The sequence below is a fragment of the Dysidea avara genome, chromosome 7 (assembly GCF_963678975.1).
Source record: "Dysidea avara chromosome 7, odDysAvar1.4, whole genome shotgun sequence".
Lineage (NCBI taxonomy): Eukaryota > Metazoa > Porifera > Demospongiae > Dictyoceratida > Dysideidae > Dysidea > Dysidea avara.
In genome coordinates this window covers 25,326,179-25,349,499 of record NC_089278.1, presented here as the reverse complement: position 1 = coordinate 25,349,499, position 23,321 = coordinate 25,326,179, and the positions used below count along the sequence as shown (strand labels likewise).

The 23,321-nt window shown below is 40.5% G+C and overlaps 2 protein-coding genes across 2 annotated transcripts in view; both read left to right on the top strand.

Annotated features, from left to right (window-relative positions):
* The first annotated feature begins 315 nt into the window (after positions 1-315).
* Positions 316-9,742, top strand: LOC136261117 (adhesion G-protein coupled receptor V1-like). The gene is made up of 12 exons (XM_066055086.1): positions 316-450; positions 740-1,126; positions 4,431-4,805; positions 5,098-5,481; positions 5,544-5,687; positions 5,741-5,947; positions 6,015-6,152; positions 6,201-6,407; positions 7,278-7,667; positions 8,008-8,385; positions 8,619-8,993; positions 9,324-9,742. The coding sequence occupies exons 1-12, from the start codon at positions 321-323 to the stop codon at positions 9,740-9,742; spliced, it is 3,534 nt and encodes a 1,177-aa protein (XP_065911158.1). The 5' UTR covers positions 316-320.
* The window catches only part of LOC136261116 (adhesion G-protein coupled receptor V1-like), a 107,250-nt gene continuing 93,502 nt past the window's right edge, over positions 9,574-23,321 (top strand). Inside the window, exons 1-32 of the mRNA XM_066055085.1 lie at positions 9,574-9,710; positions 9,780-9,923; positions 9,978-10,185; positions 10,243-10,380; positions 10,462-10,668; positions 10,869-11,243; positions 11,575-11,961; positions 12,195-12,569; positions 12,900-13,286; positions 13,356-13,499; positions 13,554-13,760; positions 13,819-13,956; positions 14,038-14,244; positions 14,445-14,819; positions 15,151-15,537; positions 15,771-16,145; positions 16,476-16,862; positions 16,932-17,075; positions 17,130-17,336; positions 17,395-17,532; positions 17,614-17,820; positions 18,021-18,395; positions 18,727-19,113; positions 19,347-19,721; positions 20,052-20,438; positions 20,508-20,651; positions 20,706-20,912; positions 20,971-21,108; positions 21,190-21,396; positions 21,597-21,971; positions 22,303-22,689; positions 22,903-23,277. Of these exons, the coding sequence (XP_065911157.1) occupies positions 9,828-9,923; positions 9,978-10,185; positions 10,243-10,380; positions 10,462-10,668; positions 10,869-11,243; positions 11,575-11,961; positions 12,195-12,569; positions 12,900-13,286; positions 13,356-13,499; positions 13,554-13,760; positions 13,819-13,956; positions 14,038-14,244; positions 14,445-14,819; positions 15,151-15,537; positions 15,771-16,145; positions 16,476-16,862; positions 16,932-17,075; positions 17,130-17,336; positions 17,395-17,532; positions 17,614-17,820; positions 18,021-18,395; positions 18,727-19,113; positions 19,347-19,721; positions 20,052-20,438; positions 20,508-20,651; positions 20,706-20,912; positions 20,971-21,108; positions 21,190-21,396; positions 21,597-21,971; positions 22,303-22,689; positions 22,903-23,277 (8,446 nt within the window). The 5' untranslated portion in view covers positions 9,574-9,710; positions 9,780-9,827. The remainder of the gene's footprint in view (positions 9,711-9,779; positions 9,924-9,977; positions 10,186-10,242; positions 10,381-10,461; positions 10,669-10,868; positions 11,244-11,574; positions 11,962-12,194; positions 12,570-12,899; positions 13,287-13,355; positions 13,500-13,553; positions 13,761-13,818; positions 13,957-14,037; positions 14,245-14,444; positions 14,820-15,150; positions 15,538-15,770; positions 16,146-16,475; positions 16,863-16,931; positions 17,076-17,129; positions 17,337-17,394; positions 17,533-17,613; positions 17,821-18,020; positions 18,396-18,726; positions 19,114-19,346; positions 19,722-20,051; positions 20,439-20,507; positions 20,652-20,705; positions 20,913-20,970; positions 21,109-21,189; positions 21,397-21,596; positions 21,972-22,302; positions 22,690-22,902; positions 23,278-23,321) is intronic.

Here is a 23,321-nt window from a genome sequence, read left to right as displayed (position 1 = left end):
TCCACCTAAGTATTGTCATATAGAACTTACTTTATGTATGCTATTAGGATATTTAAATTTCTTATTTTCCTGTAGCTATAACAGTGAACTTTAGTCAAGCACGATACACTTTTGGGGAGAGTAGTGGAAATACCCAATTTGAAGTAATGCTTAGCAACCCATCATCATTTAATATTGTTGTGAATGTGATGTCGAATAACATCACTGCCACTGGTCTGAATAGCAGTAAATGCTTGGAATCTAACAGCATAAATGATTACCAGTATGTAGTGTACAGTGTTACATTTCCAGCTAGTGTAACTTTGCAATTTGTGGATATAATGATATGTGATGACAATGTGCTGGAAGAGGACGAGACATTTAGTCTTACCATTGTTTCTAATTCCATTCCTGATAATGTGACAAATGGTAGTCCTGATAATGTAACCGTAACTATTGTGGATAATGATCGTAAGTGCCTTTTGTTATTACTGTTGTTGTTGTTTAAGTAAATATCGGTTTGTATTTTGTTGGTGTTTTCCATTTTCAAGTTTAAGAAGGCTTTTTAACCTTGCTACTACTCCAGTTAAGGGTAGCCAGTGGTGTACAGACAGCTAATTGCTGAGCTGCAGCAATATTCTAAATCACCTGAGGGATTTAGGCATATTGCAGTGGTGATGCACATTAATTGTGTATGAAGTTGGGCCCTGATGTTCATCTGGAAATTAACGCCTGTATGAATGCAATTACTTTTAATTAGCTATCACAGTGAACTTCAGTCAAGTGCAATACAGTTTTGATGAGGATGTGGACGAGGGTAGTGGAGCAGCACAAGTGGAACTAATGTTCAGCAACCCATCAGCATTTGATATTACTGTGTACATGATGACGAACGACATCATTGCAACTGGTGTGAACAACAGCCAATGCTCGGAGGTTGACAGTGAAAATGATTACCTGCACGGAGTATACACTGGTACATTCCCCGCCATGGTAACTGTTATATTTGTGGATATTCCAATTTGCAATGACATTGTGCTTGAGGAGGATGAGACATTTAGCATTAGCATTGTTTCCAATTCACATCTTGATAATGTGACAAATGGCAGTCCTGATCATGTCAACGTCACCATTGTTGATAATGACGGTAAGTGTTTGTCAGTGCAAATTGCAAATGAGAAAATTATGGTGGGTCCAAATAATTCACACAATGTTAGCATTTGCACCACCTGTCTCACCTATGTAAATTACTGTACATACATTACCTATTGAATTTTGATTGCTGTATTAGCTCTAAACATAGTATTACTATTTTTTCAACACAGCAGAGCTTATGATAACGTCCGGACACCGGACAAAATCCGGTCAAATTGCATAGATGTCTGACCATAATGCAATTTGTCTGGACACAGTGTCCCATCAAAGCACAAGGAAGGAGCCTAAGGGCTGAGCTGGCATGCTATCAACAATAACAGTCACTTGGTTTCCAGGAGATAGTATACATTCTTACAACCCAAGGGAGTGGCCACAAATGTACCAATGCCAACCCTCTGGTGTACAGTAACTACATAACAGCTGCAGTAAGGCATGTGGCATCTTACCACTATAATGTTAATTTGCTATGCTACAGTAGACATATTGGGCATTCATCTTCCACATGTCCAGTCAATTTGAACAATTGTCCGGCCAATTTTGGTTTGCCAGGACATTGTGGCAGGACAACAGAGAATTCTTATCATAAGCTCTGCACAGTATACGTAAAAATGCAACCGGTAGCTATAAACTGTCCATCCTATATCTGAGAGTTGAAGAGCTCTGCGGTGTATTGCACTAGTTCCCAGGGTGGCAGTTTTCTGAAGAATGTAGGGGTTAGGCTTTTGTAGCTGGAGGTAATTTGCTCGTTTTATTCTTCAGACCAGCGATGTCTAGACGTCATTCTCCAATTAAAGCCTGCCACATGAGGAACTTCCAATATTTGTTATAACAACCAGTGCTTGGTAAAAGAACAATAGAAAAGCAACAGGATGTCACCTGCATTGTCCCCAAATACAATAAAACAACGGAAGACTAGTCTTCCGCTCTCGGGGAAAGTCAACCAACTTGAGATCACGTGATTATTATTACTATTGTTATTTAATTTTATCACAGCAAAATATACATACAAATACATTGCTGGTATACAGAACAACCTGATTCTAACCAAGAGTGTAGGTTAATGTAAAACAAAAGTTGCCAACTACTGTAGCTATAAGACACACAAAGTACAATAAACAAAAAATCAGTCAAATTGTCAAATAGCACCGTAACAGTGATGCGGTAGAATATAACACAGTCTTTTGAAATGTCCGAATTAAAGATGTTGGCAAGTGTACCTTCTCTAAATACGATGATAGTTCCTTTGGCATGGAACCTAACGCCCAACAATTATAGGAATGATAAACACTTTTCTACATTTCCACACTCGAGAAACTTCAATTTTTAAATCCACATAGTTATTTTGTTTGCTTTTCAACAACCTTTTGAGACAATTTAGAATCTCCAGGAATGGCAATATCGATTAGGTAGACTTCGTTTGTTTGTTTTAATACCATAGTAATATCATGGCGGTTGTGTTGTAATGAGGTATCAGTTACAATGGAAAAATCCCACAACAGTTTACAAACATTGTTTTCACATGCTCGTGGAGGACCATGTTTCCACATGCTCGTGGAGGACCATGTTTCCACCAAAGATCTTGCATAGGGAATCCAGCTTGCTTTGCTAGCATCCAGTGGACATGAGAAGCAACACGATCATGCTGGCTCTTATATTCTTTTTGTGCTAAAAAAGAACAACAGCTTACAAGGTAGTCAGTGGTCTCATCAAAAAAGCCACACAGCCAGCATCTAGCTGAGCATGGGAGTTTGTAGATATGAGATTTAACAACATTTGTGGATATAGCCTGCTCTAGGGCTGCAAATACAAGTTATTCCATTTCCTTAGTAAGGTTATCAAAGCGTAGCCATAACCACTGTGATTTAACACAGATCTGCTCAGAAATTCCCGTATGAATTGCCCATGGAGAGGCTTGTTCCTCCAAGTTTGTAGATGTTGGATAATTCCTTGTATTCCTTGCCATGCTCCTCAAACATCTCATAATTTGTTGCAATTAATTTAATGTAAGGATCATCAGAGTGGTGTACATAAAAGATAAGTTTCTCTTCTCATGCTCAATTGCAAACATCACTGAGATCAGGCCCCTACCTCCATTCTTCCTTGAGACATAAAGACGATCCACATCACTATTCATTGAAAATCCACCATGCATAGTCATTAATTTTCTTGTATCAATATCCAACTTACGTAACTCGGCTTGGGTCCAATTAATTACTCCTCCAGAATAATGCAACAATGAGATGGCACAACTATTTATTGCAGAAATTAAATGCTTGCTATACAGTTTTGAACAAAGAAACTTTCATACACATCACTTATATTCTTTTGCTAAGGTGTTTTTCATTTGCTGCTGTTTGAAAGAATCTGACTCAAGGACACCTAAATACTCATAAAAACTCTCAGGGGATCAAGATTGGATTAGATCACCAGATGAAAGAGCAACACTATCTGACTCCACAAGATGTTCCTTAGATACAGCCACAATATTACACTTAGCTGCTCCAATTGACATGCAAATGTCATCAAAAAAAGTTGACAGTATGAATTAATGACTCAATCTCTTGTTGTGAATGACTGTAGAGCTTTAGTTCATCCATGTAGACCAGATGGTTAACAATTGTAGATGAATTGGAAAGATGGTAACCTTTAGATGTCTTATCAAGGATAAATGATAACAATGCCAGGGTCATAATGAGCAACAAAGTAGAAAGACTGTCTCCCAGAAATGTTCCACATTTGATACTTATTTTAACTAAGAGCACTCCATTTGCTGTCAAAACAGTAGACCAGTGACACATTGCAGCTTCCAAAAACTTCACAATTTTGTCATGAACACTAAACAGTCTCATACAATGTAATATCCAGTCACGTGGAACAGAGTCAAAGGCTTTTTAAACATCTAGCCAAGCCGTAAATAAATTCTTACACCTTCTTCTAGCATCATTCATTATAAATTTGTCAACAATTAAGTGATCTTACTTCCCTTGGAGTTATGTGTGCACCCCTTTTGTTGACAAGGGATTGCACTGACTGAAACTAAGTGTCTGTGTAACACTAGCCTTAAGACACTAGTAATTATTATTATTATTAGTACTTTTATTATTACTGTTTTACAGTGACCAGCACTAAAGGTCAGACAGCAATTTGTGCTGCAGCCTTTGGATCACCCAACCTAATAAACAGACTTGGAGACTTTAAAAATTACATAACCTAGCTAACATGAGCATGTATGTGATGTGTTCCTTTCCATAATACATTGGTCAGTCTTTGTGCTCAAATTTCCTCTTTTACTGTAGCCATCACAGTGAACTTCACTCAAGCACAAAATAGCTTTGGCGAGGATAGTGGAAACACCCAAGTTGAACTCATGTTTAGCAACCCATCATCATTTGATATTGTTGTGTATTTGATGATGAATGACAATACTGCTACCGGTGTGAATACCAGTGAATGCTTGGAATCTGACAGCACAGATGATTACCTCTATGGAGTGTACAGTGTCACATTTCCAGTTAATGTAACTTTGCAATTTGTGGATATAACGATATGTGATGACAGTGTGCTGGAAGAGGATGAGACATTCAGTCTTACCATTGTTTCTAATTCCATTCCTGATAATGTGACAAATGGGAGTCCTGACAGTGTCACCATAACTATTGTGGATAATGACCGTAAGTGTTTGTTGTTGCTGTTGTCATTGTTTAAGTAAACATCAGTTTGTACTTTTGTTGGTTTTTTGGCCCTTTCTCAAGGGGCTTTTAAAGTTATCCACTCCTCCAGTTAAGGGTATCCAGGGATTTATTTTCCAAGTCTAAATTAACTGAGGGATTTGGGTGGTTTAGGCATATTGCAGTGGTATTGTAAATTTAGGTTGTGTGAAGCTTAGGCCCTGTAATCAAGTGATGTTGTTATGGCACTCATCTTGAAACTGACGGCTATATGAATGCCATTATTTTTAATTAGCTGTAACAGTAAACTTCAGTCAAACGGAATACAGTTTTGATGAGGATGATGAGGGAAGCAAAAATATACAAGTGGGACTAATTCTCAGCAGCCCATCAGCATTTGATATTACTGTGTATGTGATGACAAATAACATCACTGCAACTGGTGTGAACAACAGCCAATGTTCGGAGATTGACAGTGAAAATGATTACCTGCACGGAGTATACACCAGTACATTCCAGGCCAGGGTAACTGTCACATTTGTGGAAATTCCAATTTGTAATGACATTGTGCTTGAGGAGGATGAGACATTTAGTATTAGCATTGTTTCCAATTCACATCTTGATAATGTGACAAACGGCAGTCCTGATAATGTCACCATCATCATTGTTGATAATGACAGTAAGTGTCAAGTGTGCATTTTGCAAAAAAAAAAAAATTAATATTGTGATGTGCTAATATAGACATAACTGTGAGATTTAGTCAGTCCTTGTACTTTGGTCATGAAATGGATGGACTTGTACAGATTGACATACTCATCAGCAACCCATCTTCTGTTGATATCACACTTCTTGTCAGCAGTGATGATTCTGATGCCAGCAGTGAAGGTATTCTGTATCTGCACAAGGATATCAATCATACGCACTTGTTCTGTGCACAGGTACAGACAATGATTATAGTCCAGGACCATACATATTCACTATTCCAAGTGGAGATATCAACATTTCCTTCAACATTTCTATATCAGATGACAACATATTGGAAACTGAAGAAGAGTTTTTGCTAAGCATCAATGCATCTTCACTGCCTGATGGTGTCACAGTGGGCAGTGGGGCAAACACCACAGTGGTCATAGTGGATAACAACGGTAAATATAGCTTACAATATTTCATTTATGCAGTTAAATACATGTGTACTCTTGGCACATTTTCTAGCCATTACAATTAACTTCAGCCAGTCAAACTACAGTGTTAAAGAAAATGACGGACTGGTCCAACTAATGCTGGTTCTGAGTAACCCATCATCAAGTAATATCACCATCCGTATAGACACCATTGATAGAGAAGCAACTGGTGAGACATTTAAATATCAAAAAAAACCACCTTTGATTTGTTGTGTAGGTATGGACCAGGATTACTTTAGTGGACCATACTTCATTGTGTTTCCTGCTGGAACAATAGAATCCATGTTCAATATTCTCATAATGGATGATGACCTTTTAGAAAAAACTGAAGCATTTGACGTAATAATAAACTCTTCATCACTACCCAGTAACATTACAATTAGTGAACGTGGGGAAGCAGCAGTGATCATATGGGACAATGATGGTGAGTCTTGATTAGGCCTGAGTCAAAATTGTGTCCAAAATGCTTTCAGAAATTTCTCAATTTTTCAGCTCTTCAGTGATCTATTTTGTTCATGGAATTAAGCTACATAGTTTGAAATACCCACTCACTAGTGCCAGCATAGTCTCGTGTGGCCAGCCCGCATTTTTCTCTTTGTCATTGGGTAGGGAGAAAAAAAGGGTCTGGTCCAGTTCAAATGCAACAATTATCTTGACACATCATGTGGTTATGTCACAAGTATGCAGTATTTATGCCCCCATGCGCTTAAACTCCACTGTAATAAAACTACCGTAGTACAACAATAATCAAAGACTCTGCTTACCTGTGAATTAATAAAAGACTTATTACTGATTCAATAATTGGTAGATGCCTAAGGAGCTTTAGAATTTAGTTTGTTTGCAATTGCAAGCTTGTGATTCATAGACGCAAGCAACTACTACTTGCAAATGCATCACATTTCTTTGGTTAACACTACCAAATTATCTGGGTAGTGCCAAGACGCGTGTGGGATTCGAACAGGACCAGACTCATTTTTCTCTCTACCCAATAACAAAGAGAAAAAAAGTGGTCCCGCCATGCGAGACTAAGCATAACATTCCAGCCTATTATGCTTTTTATAATGCTGGCATATTTACACAGGCCTAGTCTCGATAACACACATACGCTGTAACCTTCAACTTGCTATCTGCCGTCTCATCTATTCAAGTTGCATTATCCATTGAATGTTCATGCTCTACTAGAGTAGAACACCAAATTATGTAGATGCATACTCTCCATATGCATATGAGTGTCAGCTCATAACTTTCCATGATGAAGTGCTCAGTCATGGTGTTTACATTTCCTCTTGTTTAGCCATCACAGTAAACTTCACTCAAGCACGATACAGACTTGGTGAGGATATGGATGGCAAAGATACTGGAAATGCTCAAGTTAAATTAATGTTTAGCAACCCATCAACATTTGATATTGTTGTGTATGTGATGTCGAACAACATCACTGCTACTAGTGTGAATACCAGTGAATGTTTGGAATCTAATGGCACAGATGATTACATGTATGGAGTGTACAATGTCACATTTCCAGCTAATGTAACTTTGCAACTTGTGGATATAACGATATGTGATGACAGTGTGCTGGAAGAGGACGAGACATTTAGTCTTACCATTGTTTCTAATTCGATTCCTGATAACTTGACAAATGGTAGTCCTGACAGTGTCACCATAACTATTGTGGATAATGATTGTAAGTGTTTGTTGTTGCTGTTGTCATTGTTTAATGAACGTCAGTTTGTTCAGGGTTCCGTTGTCAGGTATAAGAAGGCTTTTAAAACCTTGCCACCACTGAAGTTACGGAAAGTCAGTGGTGTACAGGAAACTATACTCCGAACTGCAATAATAATAATAATAACTTATATTTAAACCAACTGAGGGATTTGGGTGTCTTAGACATATTGCAGTTGGATTGTATATTAATGGTGTGTGAATTTCGGCCCTTGTAATCGAGTGAGGTTGCTACGGTATTCATATGTAAACTGACGACTATAATCAATGCGGTTCCTTTCAATTTTAATTAGCTGTCACAGTGAACTTCAGTCAAGTGGAATACAGTTTTGATGAGGAAGTGGACGAGGGTAGTGGAGCAGCACAAGTGGAACTAACGCTCAGCAACCCATCAGCATTTGATATTACTGTGTACGTGATGACAAACAACATCACCGCAACTGGTGTGAACAACAGCCAATGCTCGGAGGTTGACAGTGAAAATGATTACCTGCACGGATTATACACTGGTACATTCCCCGCCATGGTAACTGTCATATTTGTGGATATTCCAATTTGCAATGACACTGTGCTTGAGGAGGACGAGAAATTTAGCATTAGCATTGTTTCAAATTCACATCTTGATAATGTGACAAACGGAAGTCCTGATAGTGCCACCGTCACCATTGTTGATAATGACGGTAAGTGTTTGTCCAGTGTCAATTTGCATACGGGACAATGACGATGAGTCTGTAAGTCTGTATAATGCACAAAACGTTTGCACCACCCAGTCTCATCTACGTATTAACTAGTGAATTTTCATTGCTCTATTAGAGGAGTAGCTCAATGCTCTACACACAATATGAGTGTGCATGTGGTGTGTTCCTTTCATTGATTAATTTTTGGTCATTGGTGGTGTTCGTCTTTTCTGTAGCCATCACAGTGAACTTCAGTCAAGCACGATACAGCTTTGGAGAGGGTAGGGGAAATGCCCAAGTTGAACTAATGTTCAGTAACCCATCATCATTCGACATTGTCGTGTATGTGATGTCGGATGACATCAATGCCACTGGTGTGAATGGCAGTGAATGTTTGGAATCCGACGGCACAGATGATTACCTGTATGGAGTGTACGGTGTCACATTTCCAGCTAAAGTGACTTTGCAGTTTGTGGATATAACGATATGTGATGACAGTTCCCTGGAAGAGGACGAGACATTTAGTCTTACCATTGTTTCTAATTCCATTCCTGACAATGTGACAAATGGTAGTCCTGACAGTGCCACCGTAACCATTGTTGATAATGATGGTAAGTGTTTGTTGCTGCTGTTGTCATTGTTGTAGTAAACGTCTGCATGTTTGTACTTTTGTTGGTATACCGTTGTCAAGTTCAAGAGGGCTTTTGAAAGTTTGCCACTGCTGAAATTAGGGGAAGTCAGTGATGTAAAGGAAGCCCCGAGCTGCAATATAACAAGCATAGCTTAAATCAACATCAACTTAGGGATTTGGGTGGCTTAGGCATGCTGCAGTGGTGTTCTATATTAACGGTGTGTAAAGCTGGATCCATGTAATCGAGTGTTGTTGTTACGGCTTTCATATGTAAAATGACGACTACATGAATGCGGTTCCTTTTAAATAGCTGTCACAGTGAACTTCAGTCAAGTGGAATACAGTTTTGATGAGGGTGTGGACGAGGGTAGTGGAGTAGCACAAGTGGAACTAATGCTCAGCAACCCATCAGCATTTGATATTACTGTGTACGTGATGACCAACAACATCACCGCAACTGGTGTGAACAACACCCAATGTTCGGAGGTTGACAGTGAAACTGATTACCTAGACGGAGTATACACTAGTACATTCCCGGCCAGGGTAACTGTCATATTTGTGGATATTCCGATTTGCAATGACATTGTGCTTGAGGAGGATGAGACATTTAGCATTAGCATTGTTTCCAATTCACATCTTGATAATGTTACAAACGGCAGTCCTGATCATGTCAACGTCACCATCGTTGATAATGATGGTAAGTGTTTGTACAGTGCAAATTACCTGTGACTGTGGCGATTAATTTTATTTCGATTTGTTATCATAGACATCACCGTGAGCTTTAGTCAGTCGTTGTACTTTGGTCGTGAAACGGATGGACATGCACAGATTGATGTACTCATCAGCAACCCATCCTCTGTCGATATCTCACTTCTTGTCAGGAGTGACGATTCCAGTGCCAGCAGTGAAGGTATTCTGTGCTTGCACAATCATATTATGTACTGTGCTTGTTCTGTTTTTACAGGTACAGACAATGATTATAGTCCAGGACCATACATGCTCACTATTCCAAGTGGAGATATCAGCGTTTTCCTTCAACCTTTCCATAACAGATGACGACATATTGGAAACTAAAGAAGAGTTTTTGCTGAGCATTGATCCATCGTCACTGCCCGATGGCGTCACAGTGGGCAGTGAAGGAAACACGACCGTGATCATAGTGGACAACAATGGTAAGCATTGATTACAACATGTCATTTGTTACATGTGTGCCTTGGCAAATTTTCTAGTCATTACGGTTAACTTCAGCCAGTCAAACTACGGCGCTAATGAAAATGACGGACTGGTCCAACCGATGCTGGTTCTGAGTAACCCTTCATCAAGTGATATCACTATCCGTGTAGACACCATCGATAGAGAAGCAACTGGTGAGAGATTGAAGCTCACACATGCCCACAGTCGATCGATCACAGCGCTCCCAATAAATTCACTTTTGGTTTGTTTTGTAGGTATGGACCAGGACTACTTTAGTGGACCGTACTTCATCTTGTTTCCTGCTGGAACGACAGAATCAGTGTTCAATATTGTCATAATGGATGATGACGTCTTAGAAGAAACTGAAGCATTCGAGGTCGTTATAAACTTCTCGTCACTACCCAGTAATGTGACAAGTGGTGAACCTGGGAATGCAGCAGTGATCATACGGGATAATGATGGTGAGTCTGAGTAATGCACATAACGTTCGCTTTCACAACCCCCCCTTCTTACATATGAAGCCTATTGTGTATATTAATTTCGATTGTTCTATTAGAGTAGTTCAATGTTCTCGACACACAAAATGAGTGCATGTGATGTGTTCCTTTCTGTGTGTGATACATTGGTCAGTCTTTGTGTCCAATTTCCTCTTTTCCTGTAGCCATCACAGTGAACTTCACTCAAGCACAGTATAGCTTTGGCGAGGGTAGTGGAAACGTCCAAGTTGAACTGATGTTTAGCAATCCATCATTATTCGATATTGTCGTGTATGTGATGTCGAACAACATCACCGCCACTGGTGTGAACAGCAGCGAATGTTTGGAATCCGATGGCACAGATGATTACATGTACGGAGTGTACAGTGTCACATTTCCAGCTAATGTAACTTTGCAACTTGTGGATATAACGATATGTGATGACAGTGTGCTGGAAGAGGACGAGACATTTAGTCTCACCATTGTTTCTAATTCCATTCCTGATAATGTGACAAATGGTAGTCCTGACAGCGTCACCGTAACTATTGTGGATAATGATCGTAAGTGTTTGTTATTGCCGTTGTCATTGTTTAATGAACATCAGTTTGTTCAGGGTCCCGTTGTCAGGTATAAGAAGGCTTTTAAAACCTTGCCACCACTGAAGTTACGGAAAGTCAGTGGTGTACAGGAAACTATACTCCGAACTGCAATAATAATAATAATAACTTATATTTAAACCAACTGAGGGATTTGGGTGTCTTAGACATATTGCAGTTGGATTGTATATTAATGGTGTGTGAATTTCGGCCCTTGTAATCGAGTGAGGTTGCTACGGTATTCATATGTAAACTGACGACTATAATCAATGCGGTTCCTTTCAATTTTAATTAGCTGTCACAGTGAACTTCAGTCAAGTGGAATACAGTTTTGATGAGGAAGTGGACGAGGGTAGTGGAGCAGCACAAGTGGAACTAACGCTCAGCAACCCATCAGCATTTGATATTACTGTGTACGTGATGACAAACAACATCACCGCAACTGGTGTGAACAACAGCCAATGCTCGGAGGTTGACAGTGAAAATGATTACCTGCACGGAGTATACACTGGTACATTCCCCGCCATGGTAACTGTCATATTTGTGGATATTCCAATTTGCAATGACACTGTGCTTGAGGAGGACGAGAAATTTAGCATTAGCATTGTTTCAAATTCACATCTTGATAATGTGACAAACGGAAGTCCTGATAGTGCCACCGTCACCATTGTTGATAATGACGGTAAGTGTTTGTCCAGTGTCAATTTGCATACGGGACAATGACGATGAGTCTGTAAGTCTGTATAATGCACAAAACGTTTGCACCACCCAGTCTCATCTACGTATTAACTAGTGAATTTTCATTGCTCTATTAGAGGAGTAGCTCAATGCTCTACACACAATATGAGTGTGCATGTGGTGTGTTCCTTTCATTGATTAATTTTTGGTCATTGGTGGTGTTCGTCTTTTCTGTAGCCATCACAGTGAACTTCAGTCAAGCACGATACAGCTTTGGAGAGGGTAGGGGAAATGCCCAAGTTGAACTAATGTTCAGTAACCCATCATCATTCGACATTGTCGTGTATGTGATGTCGGATGACATCAATGCCACTGGTGTGAATGGCAGTGAATGTTTGGAATCCGACGGCACAGATGATTACCTGTATGGAGTGTACGGTGTCACATTTCCAGCTAAAGTGACTTTGCAGTTTGTGGATATAACGATATGTGATGACAGTTCCCTGGAAGAGGACGAGACATTTAGTCTTACCATTGTTTCTAATTCCATTCCTGACAATGTGACAAATGGTAGTCCTGACAGTGCCACCGTAACCATTGTTGATAATGATGGTAAGTGTTTGTTGCTGCTGTTGTCATTGTTGTAGTAAACGTCTGCATGTTTGTACTTTTGTTGGTATACCGTTGTCAAGTTCAAGAGGGCTTTTGAAAGTTTGCCACTGCTGAAATTAGGGGAAGTCAGTGATGTAAAGGAAGCCCCGAGCTGCAATATAACAAGCATAGCTTAAATCAACATCAACTTAGGGATTTGGGTGGCTTAGGCATGCTGCAGTGGTGTTCTATATTAACGGTGTGTAAAGCTGGATCCATGTAATCGAGTGTTGTTGTTACGGCTTTCATATGTAAAATGACGACTACATGAATGCGGTTCCTTTTAAATAGCTGTCACAGTGAACTTCAGTCAAGTGGAATACAGTTTTGATGAGGGTGTGGACGAGGGTAGTGGAGTAGCACAAGTGGAACTAATGCTCAGCAACCCATCAGCATTTGATATTACTGTGTACGTGATGACCAACAACATCACCGCAACTGGTGTGAACAACACCCAATGTTCGGAGGTTGACAGTGAAACTGATTACCTAGACGGAGTATACACTAGTACATTCCCGGCCAGGGTAACTGTCATATTTGTGGATATTCCGATTTGCAATGACATTGTGCTTGAGGAGGATGAGACATTTAGCATTAGCATTGTTTCCAATTCACATCTTGATAATGTGACAAACGGCAGTCCTGATCATGTCAACGTCACCATCGTTGATAATGATGGTAAGTGTTTGTACAGTGCAAATTACCTGTGACTGTGGCGATTAATTTTATTTCGATTTGTTATCATAGACATCACCGTGAGCTTTAGTCAGTCGTTGTACTTTGGTCGTGAAACGGATGGACATGCACAGATTGATGTACTCATCAGCAACCCATCCTCTGTCGATATCTCACTTCTTGTCAGGAGTGACGATTCCAGTGCCAGCAGTGAAGGTATTCTGTGCTTGCACAATCATATTATGTACTGTGCTTGTTCTGTTTTTACAGGTACGGACAATGATTATAGTCCAGGACCATACATGCTCACTATTCCAAGTGGAGATATCAGCGTTTCCTTCAACCTTTCCATAACAGATGACGACATATTGGAAACTAAAGAAGAGTTTTTGCTGAGCATTGATCCATCGTCACTGCCCGATGGCGTCACAGTGGGCAGTGAAGGAAACACGACCGTGATCATAGTGGACAACAATGGTAAGCATTGATTACAACATGTCATTTGTTACATGTGTGCCCTTGGCAAATTTTCTAGTCATTACGGTTAACTTCAGCCAGTCAAACTACGGCGCTAATGAAAATGACGGACTGGTCCAACCGATGCTGGTTCTGAGTAACCCTTCATCAAGTGATATCACTATCCGTGTAGACACCATCGATAGAGAAGCAACTGGTGAGAGATTGAAGCTCACACATGCCCACAGTCGATCGATCACAGCGCTCCCAATAAATTCACTTTTGGTTTGTTTTGTAGGTATGGACCAGGACTACTTTAGTGGACCGTACTTCATCTTGTTTCCTGCTGGAACGACAGAATCAGTGTTCAATATTGTCATAATGGATGATGACGTCTTAGAAGAAACTGAAGCATTCGAGGTCGTTATAAACTTCTCGTCACTACCCAGTAATGTGACAAGTGGTGAACCTGGGAATGCAGCAGTGATCATACGGGATAATGATGGTGAGTCTGAGTAATGCACATAACGTTCGCTTTCACAACCCCCCCTTCTTACATATGAAGCCTATTGTGTATATTAATTTCGATTGTTCTATTAGAGTAGTTCAATGTTCTCGACACACAAAATGAGTGCATGTGATGTGTTCCTTTCTGTGTGTGATACATTGGTCAGTCTTTGTGTCCAATTTCCTCTTTTCCTGTAGCCATCACAGTGAACTTCACTCAAGCACAGTATAGCTTTGGCGAGGGTAGTGGAAACGTCCAAGTTGAACTGATGTTTAGCAATCCATCATTATTCGATATTGTCGTGTATGTGATGTCGAACAACATCACCGCCACTGGTGTGAACAGCAGCGAATGTTTGGAATCCGATGGCACAGATGATTACATGTACGGAGTGTACAGTGTCACATTTCCAGCTAATGTAACTTTGCAACTTGTGGATATAACGATATGTGATGACAGTGTGCTGGAAGAGGACGAGACATTTAGTCTCACCATTGTTTCTAATTCCATTCCTGATAATGTGACAAATGGTAGTCCTGACAGCGTCACCGTAACTATTGTGGATAATGATCGTAAGTGTTTGTTATTGCCGTTGTCATTGTTTAATGAACATCAGTTTGTTCAGGGTCCCGTTGTCAGGTATAAGAAGGCTTTTAAAACCTTGCCACCACTGAAGTTACGGAAAGTCAGTGGTGTACAGGAAACTATACTCCGAACTGCAATAATAATAATAATAACTTATATTTAAACCAACTGAGGGATTTGGGTGTCTTAGACATATTGCAGTTGGATTGTATATTAATGGTGTGTGAATTTCGGCCCTTGTAATCGAGTGAGGTTGCTACGGTATTCATATGTAAACTGACGACTATAATCAATGCGGTTCCTTTCAATTTTAATTAGCTGTCACAGTGAACTTCAGTCAAGTGGAATACAGTTTTGATGAGGAAGTGGACGAGGGTAGTGGAGCAGCACAAGTGGAACTAACGCTCAGCAACCCATCAGCATTTGATATTACTGTGTACGTGATGACAAACAACATCACCGCAACTGGTGTGAACAACAGCCAATGCTCGGAGGTTGACAGTGAAAATGATTACCTGCACGGAGTATACACTGGTACATTCCCCGCCATGGTAACTGTCATATTTGTGGATATTCCAATTTGCAATGACACTGTGCTTGAGGAGGACGAGAAATTTAGCATTAGCATTGTTTCAAATTCACATCTTGATAATGTGACAAACGGAAGTCCTGATAGTGCCACCGTCACCATTGTTGATAATGACGGTAAGTGTTTGTCCAGTGTCAATTTGCATACGGGACAATGACGATGAGTCTGTAAGTCTGTATAATGCACAAAACGTTTGCACCACCCAGTCTCATCTACGTATTAACTAGTGAATTTTCATTGCTCTATTAGAGGAGTAGCTCAATGCTCTACACACAATATGAGTGTGCATGTGGTGTGTTCCTTTCATTGATTAATTTTTGGTCATTGGTGGTGTTCGTCTTTTCTGTAGCCATCACAGTGAACTTCAGTCAAGCACGATACAGCTTTGGAGAGGGTAGGGGAAATGCCCAAGTTGAACTAATGTTCAGTAACCCATCATCATTCGACATTGTCGTGTATGTGATGTCGGATGACATCAATGCCACTGGTGTGAATGGCAGTGAATGTTTGGAATCCGACGGCACAGATGATTACCTGTATGGAGTGTACGGTGTCACATTTCCAGCTAAAGTGACTTTGCAGTTTGTGGATATAACGATATGTGATGACAGTTCCCTGGAAGAGGACGAGACATTTAGTCTTACCATTGTTTCTAATTCCATTCCTGACAATGTGACAAATGGTAGTCCTGACAGTGCCACCGTAACCATTGTTGATAATGATGGTAAGTGTTTGTTGCTGCTGTTGTCATTGTTGTAGTAAACGTCTGCATGTTTGTACTTTTGTTGGTATACCGTTGTCAAGTTCAAGAGGGCTTTTGAAAGTTTGCCACTGCTGAAATTAGGGGAAGTCAGTGATGTAAAGGAAGCCCCGAGCTGCAATATAACAAGCATAGCTTAAATCAACATCAACTTAGGGATTTGGGTGGCTTAGGCATGCTGCAGTGGTGTTCTATATTAACGGTGTGTAAAGCTGGATCCATGTAATCGAGTGTTGTTGTTACGGCTTTCATATGTAAAATGACGACTACATGAATGCGGTTCCTTTTAAATAGCTGTCACAGTGAACTTCAGTCAAGTGGAATACAGTTTTGATGAGGGTGTGGACGAGGGTAGTGGAGTAGCACAAGTGGAACTAATGCTCAGCAACCCATCAGCATTTGATATTACTGTGTACGTGATGACCAACAACATCACCGCAACTGGTGTGAACAACACCCAATGTTCGGAGGTTGACAGTGAAACTGATTACCTAGACGGAGTATACACTAGTACATTCCCGGCCAGGGTAACTGTCATATTTGTGGATATTCCGATTTGCAATGACATTGTGCTTGAGGAGGATGAGACATTTAGCATTAGCATTGTTTCCAATTCACATCTTGATAATGTGACAAACGGCAGTCCTGATCATGTCAACGTCACCATCGTTGATAATGATGGTAAGTGTTTGTACAGTGCAAATTACCTGTGACTGTGGCGATTAATTTTATTTCGATTTGTTATCATAGACATCACCGTGAGCTTTAGTCAGTCGTTGTACTTTGGTCGTGAAACGGATGGACATGCACAGATTGATGTACTCATCAGCAACCCATCCTCTGTCGATATCTCACTTCTTGTCAGGAGTGACGATTCCAGTGCCAGCAGTGAAGGTATTCTGTGCTTGCACAATCATATTATGTACTGTGCTTGTTCTGTTTTTACAGGTACGGACAATGATTATAGTCCAGGACCATACATGCTCACTATTCCAAGTGGAGATATCAGCGTTTCCTTCAACCTTTCCATAACAGATGACGACATATTGGAAACTAAAGAAGAGTTTTTGCTGAGCATTGATCCATCGTCACTGCCCGATGGCGTCACAGTGGGCAGTGAAGGAAACACGACCGTGATCATAGTGGACAACAATGGTAAGCATTGATTACAACATGTCATTTGTTACATGTGTGCCCTTGGCAAATTTTCTAGTCATTACGGTTAACTTCAGCCAGTCAAACTACGGCGCTAATGAAAATGACGGACTGGTCCAACCGATGCTGGTTCTGAGTAACCCTTCATCAAGTGATATCACTATCCGTGTAGACACCATCGATAGAGAAGCAACTGGTGAGAGATTGAAGCTCACACATGCCCACAGTCGATCGATCACAGCGCTCCCAATAAATTCACTTTTGGTTTGTTTTGTAGGTATGGACCAGGACTACTTTAGTGGACCGTACTTCATCTTGTTTCCTGCTGGAACGACAGAATCAGTGTTCAATATTGTCATAATGGATGATGACGTCTTAGAAGAAACTGAAGCATTCGAGGTCGTTATAAACTTCTCGTCACTACCCAGTAATGTGACAAGTGGTGAACCTGGGAATGCAGCAGTGATCATACGGGATAATGATGGTGAGTCTGAGTAATGCACATAACGTTCGCTTTCACAACCCCCCCTTCTTACATATGAAGCCTATTGTGTATATTAATTTCGATTGTTCTATTAGAGTAGTTCAATGTTCTCGACACACAAAATGAGTGCATGTGATGTGTTCCTTTCTGTGTGTGATACATTGGTCAGTCTTTGTGTCCAATTTCCTCTTTTCCTGTAGCCATCACAGTGAACTTCACTCAAGCACAGTATAGCTTTGGCGAGGGTAGTGGAAACGTCCAAGTTGAACTGATGTTTAGCAATCCATCATTATTCGATATTGTCGTGTATGTGATGTCGAACAACATCACCGCCACTGGTGTGAACAGCAGCGAATGTTTGGAATCCGATGGCACAGATGATTACATGTACGGAGTGTACAGTGTCACATTTCCAGCTAATGTAACTTTGCAACTTGTGGATATAACGATATGTGATGACAGTGTGCTGGAAGAGGACGAGACATTTAGTCTCACCATTGTTTCTAATTCCATTCCTGATAATGTGACAAATGGTAGTCCTGACAGCGTCACCGTAACTATTGTGGATAATGATCGTAAGTGTTTGTTATTGCCGTTGTCATTGTTTAATGAACATCAGTTTGTTCAGGGTCCCGTTGTCAGGTATAAGAAGGCTTTTAAAACCTTGCCACCACTGAAGTTACGGAAAGTCAGTGGTGTACAGGAAACTATACTCCGAACTGCAATAATAATAATAATAACTTATATTTAAACCAACTGAGGGATTTGGGTGTCTTAGACATATTGCAGTTGGATTGTATATTAATGGTGTGTGAATTTCGGCCCTTGTAATCGAGTGAGGTTGCTACGGTATTCATATGTAAACTGACGACTATAATCAATGCGGTTCCTTTCAATTTTAATTAGCTGTCACAGTGAACTTCAGTCAAGTGGAATACAGTTTTGATGAGGAAGTGGACGAGGGTAGTGGAGCAGCACAAGTGGAACTAACGCTCAGCAACCCATCAGCATTTGATATTACTGTGTACGTGATGACAAACAACATCACCGCAACTGGTGTGAACAACAGCCAATGCTCGGAGGTTGACAGTGAAAATGATTACCTGCACGGAGTATACACTGGTACATTCCCCGCCATGGTAACTGTCATATTTGTGGATATTCCAATTTGCAATGACACTGTGCTTGAGGAGGACGAGAAATTTAGCATTAGCATTGTTTCAAATTCACATCTTGATAATGTGACAAACGGAAGTCCTGATAGTGCCACCGTCACCATTGTTGATAATGACGGTAAGTGTTTGTCCAGTGTCAATTTGCATACGGGACAATGACGATGAGTCTGTAAGTCTGTATAATGCACAAAACGTTTGCACCACCCAGTCTCATCTACGTATTAACTAGTGAATTTTCATTGCTCTATTAGAGGAGTAGCTCAATGCTCTACACACAATATGAGTGTGCATGTGGTGTGTTCCTTTCATTGATTAATTTTTGGTCATTGGTGGTGTTCGTCTTTTCTGTAGCCATCACAGTGAACTTCAGTCAAGCACGATACAGCTTTGGAGAGGGTAGGGGAAATGCCCAAGTTGAACTAATGTTCAGTAACCCATCATCATTCGACATTGTCGTGTATGTGATGTCGGATGACATCAATGCCACTGGTGTGAATGGCAGTGAATGTTTGGAATCCGACGGCACAGATGATTACCTGTATGGAGTGTACGGTGTCACATTTCCAGCTAAAGTGACTTTGCAGTTTGTGGATATAACGATATGTGATGACAGTTCCCTGGAAGAGGACGAGACATTTAGTCTTACCATTGTTTCTAATTCCATTCCTGACAATGTGACAAATGGTAGTCCTGACAGTGCCACCGTAACCATTGTTGATAATGATGGTAAGTGTTTGTTGCTGCTGTTGTCATTGTTGTAGTAAACGTCTGCATGTTTGTACTTTTGTTGGTATACCGTTGTCAAGTTCAAGAGGGCTTTTGAAAGTTTGCCACTGCTGAAATTAGGGGAAGTCAGTGATGTAAAGGAAGCCCCGAGCTGCAATATAACAATCATAGCTTAAATCAACATCAACTTAGGGATTTGGGTGGCTTAGGCATGCTGCAGTGGTGTTCTATATTAACGGTGTGTAAAGCTGGATCCATGTAATCGAGTGTTGTTGTTACGGCTTTCATATGTAAAATGACGACTACATGAATGCGGTTCCTTTTAAATAGCTGTCACAGTGAACTTCAGTCAAGTGGAATACAGTTTTGATGAGGGTGTGGACGAGGGTAGTGGAGTAGCACAAGTGGAACTAATGCTCAGCAACCCATCAGCATTTGATATTACTGTGTACGTGATGACCAACAACATCACCGCAACTGGTGTGAACAACACCCAATGTTCGGAGGTTGACAGTGAAACTGATTACCTAGACGGAGTATACACTAGTACATTCCCGGCCAGGGTAACTGTCATATTTGTGGATATTCCGATTTGCAATGACATTGTGCTTGAGGAGGATGAGACATTTAGCATTAGCATTGTTTCCAATTCACATCTTGATAATGTTACAAACGGCAGTCCTGATCATGTCAACGTCACCATCGTTGATAATGATGGTAAGTGTTTGTACAGTGCAAATTACCTGTGACTGTGACGATTAATTTTATTTCGATTTGTTATCATAGACATCACCGTGAGCTTTAGTCAGTCGTTGTACTTTGGTCGTGAAACGGATGGACATGCACAGATTGATGTACTCATCAGCAACCCATCCTCTGTCGATATCTCACTTCTTGTCAGGAGTGACGATTCCAGTGCCAGCAGTGAAGGTATTCTGTGCTTGCACAATCATATTATGTACTGTGCTTGTTCTGTTTTTACAGGTACGGACAATGATTATAGTCCAGGACCATACATGCTCACTATTCCAAGTGGAGATATCAGCGTTTCCTTCAACCTTTCCATAACAGATGACGACATATTGGAAACTAAAGAAGAGTTTTTGCTGAGCATTGATCCATCGTCACTGCCCGATGGCGTCACAGTGGGCAGTGAAGGAAACACGACCGTGATCATAGTGGACAACAATGGTAAGCATTGATTATAACATGTCATTTGTTACATGTGTGCCCTTGGCAAATTTTCTAGTCATTACGGTTAACTTCAGCCAGTCAAACTACGGCGCTAATGAAAATGACGGACTGGTCCAACCGATGCTGGTTCTGAGTAACCCTTCATCAAGTGATATCACTATCCGTGTAGACACCATCGATAGAGAAGCAACTGGTGAGAGATTGAAGCTCACACATGCCCACAGTCGATCGATCACAGCGCTCCCAATAAATTCACTTTTGGTTTGTTTTGTAGGTATGGACCAGGACTACTTTAGTGGACCGTACTTCATCTTGTTTCCTGCTGGAACGACAGAATCAGTGTTCAATATTGTCATAATGGATGATGACGTCTTAGAAGAAACTGAAGCATTCGAGGTCGTTATAAACTTCTCGTCACTACCCAGTAATGTGACAAGTGGTGAACCTGGGAATGCAGCAGTGATCATACGGGATAATGATGGTGAGTCTGAGTAATGCACATAACGTTCGCTTTCACAACCCCCCCTTCTTACATATGAAGCCTATTGTGTATATTAATTTCGATTGTTCTATTAGAGTAGTTCAATGTTCTCGACACACAAAATGAGTGCATGTGATGTGTTCCTTTCTGTGTGTGATACATTGGTCAGTCTTTGTGTCCAATTTCCTCTTTTCCTGTAGCCATCACAGTGAACTTCACTCAAGCACAGTATAGCTTTGGCGAGGGTAGTGGAAACGTCCAAGTTGAACTGATGTTTAGCAATCCATCATTATTCGATATTGTCGTGTATGTGATGTCGAACAACATCACCGCCACTGGTGTGAACAGCAGCGAATGTTTGGAATCCGATGGCACAGATGATTACATGTACGGAGTGTACAGTGTCACATTTCCAGCTAATGTAACTTTGCAACTTGTGGATATAACGATATGTGATGACAGTGTGCTGGAAGAGGACGAGACATTTAGTCTCACCATTGTTTCTAATTCCATTCCTGATAATGTGACAAATGGTAGTCCTGACAGTGTCACCGTAACTATTGTGGATAATGATCGTAAGTGTTTGTTATTGCCGTTGTCATTGTTTAATGAACGTCAGTTTGTTCAGGGTCCCGTTGTCAGGTATAAGAAGGCTTTTAAAACCTTGCCACCACTGAAGTTACGGAAAGTCAGTGGTGTACAGGAAACTATACTCCGAACTGCAATAATAATAATAATAACTTATATTTAAACCAACTGAGGGATTTGGGTGTCTTAGACATATTGCAGTTGGATTGTATATTAATAGTGTGTGAAATTCGGCCCTTGTAATCGAGTGAGGTTGCTACGGTATTCATATGTAAACTGACGACTATAATCAATGCGGTTCCTTTCAATTTTAATTAGCTGTCACAGTGAACTTCAGTCAAGTGGAATACAGTTTTGATGAGGAAGTGGACGAGGGTAGTGGAGCAGCACAAGTGGAACTAATGCTCAGCAACCCATCAGCATTTGATATTACCGTGTACGTGATGACAAACAACATCACCGCAACTGGTGTGAACAACAGCCAATGCTCGGAGGTTGACAGTGAAAATGATTACCTGCACGGAGTATACACTGGTACATTCCCCGTCATGGTAACTGTCATATTTGTGGATATTCCAATTTGCAATGATATTGTGCTTGAGGAGGACGAGAAATTTAGCATTAGCATTGTTTCAAATTCACATCTTGATAATGTGACAAACGGAAGTCCTGATAATGCCACCATCACCATTGTTGATAATGACGGTAAGTGTTTGTCAAGTGCCAATTTGCATACGGGACAATGATGATGAGTCTGCATAATGCACAAAACGTTTGCACCACCCAGTCTCATCTACGTATTAACTAGTGAATTTTCATTGCTCTATTGGAGCAGCTCAATGCTCTACACACAATATGAATGTGCATGTGGTGTATTCATGGATTTTGTTGTAGTGTTGAAATTTGCTATTTCTGTAGCTATTACAGTGAACATTTCTCAAGCTGTATATGGTGTTGATGAGGGTAGTGGAGCAGCACAAGTTTTGCTAATGCTCAGCAACCCAGCAGTATTTGAAATTATTGTATATGTGATGACAAATGACATCACTGCTAGTGGTGTGAATAATAGTGGATGTACTGAGTTTGACAGTGAAAGTGATTTCTTAAATGGTGTTTACAATGGCACATTTTCAGCCGGCTTAACTGTGACATCTGTGGATATTCCATTATGCAATGATATCATACTGGAAGAAGCTGAGACATTTAACATCAGCCTAACTTCCAATTCACATCCCGATGACGTGAAAAATGGTAGTCCTAACCATGTCATCATTACTATTGTGGACAATGATGGTAAGTGTGTTGGCTTAATGCAGATTACATGATTGTCATTTTTT

Coding starts and splice junctions, on each gene's coding strand:
- LOC136261117 (XM_066055086.1), top strand. CDS start 321: ATGATATGTGATGACAATGTGCTGGAAGAGGACGAGACATTTAGTCTT. Junction 1,127..4,430: donor CACCATTGTTGATAATGACG/GTAAGTGTTTGT, acceptor CTTTTACTGTAG/CCATCACAGTGAACTTCACT. Junction 5,688..5,740: donor TTCTGATGCCAGCAGTGAAG/GTATTCTGTATC, acceptor TTCTGTGCACAG/GTACAGACAATGATTATAGT.